Genomic DNA, 8,357 nt, shown 5'->3' on the forward strand with positions numbered 1-8,357 from the left:
CATTCTACTTCTAGTCAGAATATATTTCTGCAGATATTTTATATCTGTATATAGATGTTCACATTACACACACACACATATCTGCATACGGAAACATATCCACACATTTAAAACACAGCCACACATTTAGAGAATATGTAATTATTTCTATTCCATTTAGTTATGTTAAAAAAGAGTTCATACTAGTTTGCTAATGCTGCCATAACAAAACATCAGGGACTGGGTGGCTTAAACAACAGAAATTTATCAGGTCATAGTTTTGGAAGCTAGAAGTCCAAGATTAGGATGTTAGCAGGTTTAAAGTCCTCTGAGGCCTCTGCTTGGCTTCTAGAGAGTCACCTTCTCACTATGTGCATTCAAATTTTCTTTTCTTATAATGACACAAATCAGATTGTATAAGGGCCTACAGTAACAGCCTCGTTTCAATTTAACCACATTTTAAAGGTCATATCTTCAAATATAGATGCATTCTGAGGTACTAGGTATGTGTGGGAGTAGGGGATGGGGGGCTAGGCCTTCAACATTAGAGTTTTGAAGGGACACAATTCAGTATTACACAGAGGCTAATAATAAATTAGCTAAAAATCTAGTAAAGTAATTACATTCACCTATTGTTGTTGTTATATCAGTTGTTGTTGTTCAGTTGCTCAGTCGTGTTCAACTGTTTGTGACCCCATGGACTGCAGCACACTATTGAGTAATGCCATCCACTGAGTCAGTGTTGCCATCCAACTATCTCATCCATTGTCATCCCCTTCTCCTTCTGCCTTCAATCTTTCCCCGCATCAGGGTCTTTCCTAATGAGTTGGCTCTTTGCATCGGGTGGCCAAAGTATTGGAGCTTCAGCCTCAGCATCAGTCCTTCCAATGAATATTCAGGATTAATTTCCTTTAGGATTGATTGGTTTGATCTCCTTACAGTCCAAGGGACTCTCAAGAGTCTTCTCAAACACCACAGTTCAAAAGTATCAAGTCTTCAGTGCTCAGCCTTCTTTATATCCGACTCTTCACATCCATTTGTATATTACATGTACAAAATTTTGAATACTCACCAATATGCTAATTTAATGTTTAAGTTATATTTACACTGAAGTAGAAATTCACACTGATCAGAAGGGCCATCATCAATATGTCTACAAATAATAAATGCTGGAGAAGGTGTGGAGAAAAGTGAACTCTCCTACATTGTTTGTGAAGATGCAGATTGGTACAACCACAATGGAAACCAGTATGGAAGTTCTTTAAAAAACTAATAATAGAGTTGCCATAGAATTTTGAAATCTCCTCCTGGGCATATATACAGAGAAAATGCTAATTCAAAAAGATACATGCACCCCAATGTTCATAACAGCAACATTTAAAATAGGCAAGACATGGAAGCAACCTAAGTGTCCACTGACAGATGAATGAATAAAGAAGATGTGGAATACATATACAGTGTAATGTTACTCAACTATGAAAAGGATAAAACAATGTCATTTGCAGCTTATTTATTTCTAGGCAATTATTGTTAGGCTGGGCCTAGAAATAATTATACTAAGTGAAGTAAATTAGAGAAAGACAAATAGATGATACCATCAATTTGTGGAGTCTACAAAAAATGATAAAAATGAATTTATTTACAAAATAGACTCACAGATACAGAAAACAAGCTTATCATTAACAAAAAAGAAAGGATGATGATGGATAAATTGAGAATTTGAGACTAATTGATTGCTGTTGTTGTTTAGTTACTAAGTTATGTCTGACTCTTTTGCAGCCCCATAGACTATATAGCCCCCCAGGCTCCTCTGTCTGTAGGATTTCCCTGGCAATAATACTGGAGTGAGTTGCCATTTCCTTTTCTAGGGGATCTTCTCGACCCAGTGATAGAACCTGTGCCTCCTGCATTGTCAGGCAAATTCTTCACCACTGAGCCACCAGAGAAGCCTGAGGTTAATAGATACCCAATTAGCTGATACTACATACAAAACAGATAAATAACAAGGACTTACTATAAACATGGGGAAATATATTCAATATTTTATCATAACCTACTTTGGAAAAGAATCTGAAAAAGAATACACACACACACACATAACTGAATTATTTTGTTATACACTTGAAACAATATTAATCAATATATTTCAATTTTTAAAAATTTTAGAAAGAAATAACCAACCAAAATAATTATATTTAACCCTATAACCCCAAATAAAAATTAAAATTTGCCATCATGAGACTATTTGTTTAAGTTCAGATAAACTTATGCATGATACATTGATATTACTTAGACTTTCAGTGATTAGTCGAAGAAGAGACTTAGAAAATTACACATCACATTTAAAAATGAGTGTCTACCCCAATTATCTCCTGATATATATAGAAAGCATTAAATATCCTTAATATTTACAGATATTATGTGCTACTAGAGACTGAAAGAGCACAGAGAGTTCTTAACCAGCAATTTTTTCACAGCCACTTTCACTTCTCTGTTCCGTAAACTATAAATGATAGGATTCAACATGGGGGTTATGCCAGCATATACCAAGGCTATAAATTTATCTATTTCCTGTGAATCTATATTTGATGGCTTCAGGTACATGGAGAGAGCTGTCCCATAGAATAAAACCACTACACTCAGGTGGGCAGCACATGTTGAAAAAGCTTTGCTTCGACCATCCAATGAGCTGATTCTTAGGATGCTAGAGAGGATGAATGCATAAGAAATACAAATGAGGAGCATTGGCATAGGAAGAAGAAGTACACTGATCACCAGCATGATTAACTGCACCTTGGAAGTGTCTACACAAGCCAGTTTCAGGAGGGCCAGAATCTCACAAGTGAAATGATTGATGACACCACTTCCACACAGTGACAGCTGCAACACAGACACAGTTTCCACCAGGGCAGTGAAGGAGCCTGTCACCCACGAGCCAGCTGCAATCCGAACACAAATCTTCTTGTTCATGATGATGGGGTATCTCAGGGGGTTGCAGATGGCTACATATCGGTCATACGCCATCACAGACAGGAGCACACACTCAGTTGAGCCCATGGCCAGAGAGAAGTACATCTGAGCAGCACACCCTGAGAATGAGATGGTGTTTCTCCCTGAAATAAAATTTGCCAGCATTGGAGTCAGGGCAGAAGAAGTATACCAGATGTCCAGACATGACAGGTTGCTGAAGAAGAAGTACATGGGTGTGTGTAGGTGAGAATCCAGGACACTAACCAAGATCAGAATACTATTACCCAGTAAGGTGATCAAGTACATCAGCAAGCACAGCATAAATATGGTGATTTCAACTTTGGGATAGTGAGTAAATCCCAGAAAAATAAAATTAGAAATGACTGTTGCATTTGTCTTGTCCATTTTATTCTTCTTTGTTCATCTGGAATAGTGAATAAAAGTATACATGGCCTATATTTAAAATTTACACTCTACCAACTTTTCAAGGAGTTTTTGTTGGAGGAACTTTAAAGGGAGCATTGCCTTCCAATATTACTAGCAATATTCACTCATTCATCCAACATGTACCGAATACACTCTAAGGCACTGAGAATCTAGAGTGAGCTTATACATGTTCTTCTCTCAGGCAAATCAAAATCAAATAAAGGACACACTCAAGTAAATTAAAAGTTACAATAACATATACATATGCCCCAAGATAATAGGCAAACACAGAGACAAATTCTAACCTATGTCAGGGGCATTGCTTAGTAAGATATTTTGAGATTTGTTTTAATAAAAATATGAACTGGCCTCAGTCAAATTAAAGATCAGAGGTTTCTGGGCAAAGAAACATTTTTTTTGTGGTTGTAAAAGTTGAAACAGGAAAGGTTTTGGTTGCACTCTAAAAAGTTTCAAATTATGTGGGAAAAAAAAAAACAGATGGAAATGCCACACACTAAGAAATATAAACAGGAGATAAGCTAGAGTCCACTCACTCTAACACCATGTGATATCGTCTTCAAGAAGGCATTTGTGACTATGGAATAATCTTGAACCCATCCTTTATTACAAAGGTAACTACTTCATAATGTAAAGCAAATTATTTACAATATATCTCACAACTGATCACATATGGAAGTATGTTTGAAAACCACTGTCTTTCAAAATAGAGTTCAAACAAATTCAGTCACAAATTACACAAGCCTCACATTCTCATCATTGCCTAATTCTCTGATCTCATCTTCCAACTCTACTTCTACCTTCTGGTCTAAAACAACCACTCTGTGGGACCACATTCTTAGCATGCAAATTTATTTTTTATATATTTTAATATGCAAATATCTACCTGAAGTACCTTTCCTTCCCGGCTCTAATCTTAACTTTCTTGAATATTTCAATTAGTTATCAAAACTGTATGCCATAAATCATAAGTACAGCTTCATTCTTTGTACACGGTTACGTTGTTCAAGTATATCACACTGACTATACCCAGATATGCACATCCCTATTGCCGCTGCAGTGGACGCTGAGCTTGTGAAGAGATTGTTCCTCACAATACTAGCAAAGTAATGTCATGTTTTAGATTTTTAATTACACATGGCTGCTTTGAACATGGCAAGTTTTTGATATGTGTTAAGATAAATGCATTTTCCCTTTGGTTCTCTGTGTCAACATAAAAGCCTGAAGACCTCTGAACTTGTTATATACATCTGCAAAGTTCTCTGATCATTTCTCTGATCTTAAAGAAACCAGTTGAATTAAGAAACAAAATGATTAGCTCTTAGTTTTAAGTATTTGATATACGGTGAGATGTGAAAAAGACAATGATCACTTGTGCTCTTAGAAGAGGAAGAAATAGTTTCCAAAAGGTCATCTTCTGTAAGGAATTAGAGCACTGTCCTCAGAGTGTGAGATTTTAGGCTCTGAAACCAACCATGCTATTTACTGGCATGCAAAATTTAGCAAATCACTTGACCTCTTTGAAACGTGATTTTACTGGCTCTCTGGTGGCTCAGCACTAAAGAATCTGCAAGTGATGCAAGCGATGCAAGAGACACAAGTTTGATTCATGGGAGAAGAAGAAAGCCTGGAGGAGTGTATGACAACCCCCACCAGAATGCTTGTCAAGAAAATGCCATGGACAGAGGAGCCTCACGGGCTATGATCCATGGGGTCACAAAGAATTGGACACAACTGAAGGGTAACAGCTTCTACTGTGTGCAGATTTGCAAGATCTAGATTAACTTGCTTTAAATTCTCCCTCCATAACCCCAATTCCATGATCGCTTTAATGTTTCACAGAATCACAATAGTGGTTTATGATTTCATGTTCTCCCTGCTTTCCTGAAGCATAACTGCCTCTGTGCTGCTACAGTGCTGGCCCACACTGACTCAGATTTTTAAAACATAGCAAATTTTTCAAAATTTATTAAAATTTCAACCTCCAATCCATGTATGAAAATGAAACACTTTACCAATTATTTCCAGAAAAGCAAAAGTTAGACATGTCTGGTCTCTAACATCCACTTTGGTCAGAATATACCTCCACTCCACTGAAGGTTTCTCCATTGGATTTTCCCCACCCAGCACTCAGTTTTCTTTTTCTGGCTCTGGGCCCTTGTGTTCCCTCTCCCTTCACCTGCTCTTCTGTCTACTATTCGAAACAAAACAATTAAGTCTTCTCCTTTTCTCATCCAGATGGAGTCCCACTCATTCCCTCATTCTTATCTGAGATCTTTGTCAGGGTCTCACCTACTCCAAGTCACTTTATATTTTCTCTTTCTCTAAAATGATTTCTGATTACAATGCTAAGATAATTAAACTTTTTTCAACAAATTCCTCTCTTTCTTTCTAAATGTCAGAGCCAGAATAGACTCCAAATTCCTAACCCAACCTTCTCATTTTAAAATTGACAGATAATTCAGGGAACTATAATATATGTAAATCCTATAATAAACCATAATGAAAAAGAGTATGTGGATATATTTGACTGAATCACTTTGCCATACACTAGACACTGACACATATTGTAAATCAACTATACATCAATAAAAAATTTTAAATGCAAAAAAATAGTTGACATATACTTGAGGGAGTTCAATGACTTGTCTAGGCAAATCAGAAACTCTGGAACACACATAGTCAAAAGTTTTATCCCACCTTCAAAACTCATTTCTTCATCTCAATATTTTTCCTACCAACTAGCGTTTCTTTTTAAAGTAAATATCTTTATTCTGATCTCCTGGCATAGCTAAGATCTGTTAATAAATTTTGTAAATCTGAGATTTCAGAAGGAGATGGCTAATGTCTGTTCCCATTTACCTCAGCACATGGAATGCACATCTTCACTTTTGGTTAAAGTGTGCTTCAATATTTAAAGGTGATCTTCAGCCAAGTCTTTCTTGAGAGTCTAGTGTAGTGCTCAAAAGAGTAAAAGATTCTAAAACTTGCAATTTTGATAGTATTCTATGAAAACTGTATTAAAGTGTGTTGTGCAGAGGTATTTTTACTCAGAAGATTATACTAGAAAAGGACATGGATGTTCCTAGTTTGCAAAAAATCAACCCAAATCTTGCCTGACTCACTGTGTCACATACACAGCTCATGTTAATTAAAAACTGTTTAATAATTTCTTAAGAGAAATAATGATATGAAGATTTGTTCTGCCCAAATCACCCCCTATGATTTTCCCCAAAATCTTCCAAAGGGCAATCCCTAGAACTTCACTACTAAAGTCTCCTACTGCTTTAGGGACCTTCCAACTCCCTTAACAATTTAACTTTGTTATTCTGAAACCTAAAGAAGTTAAGAAAGTTTCCATTTCTCCTGGGTGTAATTCTCCAAGTTCAACTAAGAAATTCAGGTCAAAAAAAAAAAACAATAGTAAAAATTTTCTAATTATTTCAGGCACTTGGCTAAGTAAAAGGCCTGATTTTTGAGAAATATCTGTGCAAACAGAACTAGAGGGCACTATTTGCCTATTCTATCCCTCTGCAGATGGCCCTTGAACTATATAGCAAACATTCCAATTAATAGAACTGTAGAGATGCCATCCCAAGTAGCCTCTGAGCTTGTAATGTGACCCGTTCATTTTCAGCAATCTCTACCATTATCTCAGTTATCAGAGTAATAGAAGATAAAACATTCTTATTCCACTTTTAAATGGCCACAAGGTGAGATTTGGGCTCTAGATTGTTTTCTGGTTTTCTTGGGCTCTACTTCTTTGAGGAAAAATGTCTGCTATTTACTTTGACTGAATTTTATATTCATTTTTATTATTGGCTTTCTAAAATTTTACAGAGATTCTTAAATGTGGCTTTCTTTTTATTTACCCTTCTTAACATTATAGATCTTCTTGAGTTTAAGGCTTGATGTCTTTCATAAGTTTGAGAAAATCATTCAGTATTAGCCAATTTCTTTTCTACCCCATTTCCCCTTTTTCCTCTCCCCTTGAGTGTTCAGCTATACATACAAGTCTTTTCCAACATGACCCATATAAGCTCTTACACTCCTTTCTGTATTTTCCATTCTTTTTTTCTCCATACATCAGTCTGGATATTTCTACTGATTGACCTTTCAATTTGCTAAGCCTTTCTTCAACTTTGTTTAAGTTGTGGTAAATCCACCTCTAGTTCCTCATTCTGGCTGTATTTTTCAGCTCTATAACATCTAATTGACGTTTTAATATAACATCAAATGCTCTACTGAACTCATCATCTTGTAATGTATGTAAAGGTGCATGTTAACACTGGTTATTTTCAAATAGATCTGGTAACTTCTAGTTTGGATCATCCTGAGAGACTTTCAATCACCTGTTTCCATCTTTTGATCTTATATCTTACCAGTTATCATGCATAAAAAACATATAATCTCTGGATGATGTTTTATTTATACAAAGAGAATTTCCTTTATCCTTTGACACAAGCCTAGATTGAGAAAGACTGCTTTAATCCAAAGAGTCACTGAGACAAGGTAGAGATGGGTTTCAGGTTTTGTAGAACTTGGCCAAAAATCTGTTTCATCTCCTATTTTAGATTTATCCCTCTAGCTTCCAAACTGAGAACCTGGAGTTTGTACAAGGGAGATTTCTCTTTCAAGAGTCAATGAACTTCAATTTTTATCTCATACCCACTATGGGACTGATAAAACCTAAGAGAAAGCAAAGTTGCTGAGTTGTGTCCGACTCTGCGACCCCATGGACTGTAGCCTACCAGGCTTCTCAGTAAAACCTAACCTAACATATTTAACCTCCTTTTGCTCAATTTCCAGCACTCTAACTCTGGGCAGCCTAAAAATTAGCAAGTGCTTCATTGGTAAATGAATTATACCTGTTGAGATCATTTAACCTCCTTAATTCAGAAACTAGACCTCCCTTCAGTTCAGAAGAGAATGTCTTGGTTGGTTTAACTCTCTCTAGAACCTTA

General features: G+C 36.2%; 1 protein-coding gene across 1 annotated transcript; it reads right to left on the reverse strand.

Annotated features, from left to right (window-relative positions):
- Positions 1-2,406: 2,406 nt before the first annotated feature.
- On the reverse strand, positions 2,407-3,354 carry OR13F1B (olfactory receptor family 13 subfamily F member 1B). Its single transcript, NM_001390566.1, has one exon. It carries the CDS (start codon positions 3,352-3,354, stop codon positions 2,407-2,409), a length of 948 nt encoding a protein of 315 aa, NP_001377495.1.
- Between the last annotated feature and the right edge of the window lie 5,003 nt (positions 3,355-8,357).

This window comes from Bos taurus, chromosome 8 (assembly GCF_002263795.3).
Source record: "Bos taurus isolate L1 Dominette 01449 registration number 42190680 breed Hereford chromosome 8, ARS-UCD2.0, whole genome shotgun sequence".
Classification (NCBI taxonomy): Eukaryota; Metazoa; Chordata; class Mammalia; order Artiodactyla; family Bovidae; genus Bos; species Bos taurus.

Coding starts and splice junctions, on each gene's coding strand:
- OR13F1B (NM_001390566.1), bottom strand. CDS start 3,354: ATGGACAAGACAAATGCAACAGTCATTTCTAATTTTATTTTTCTGGGA.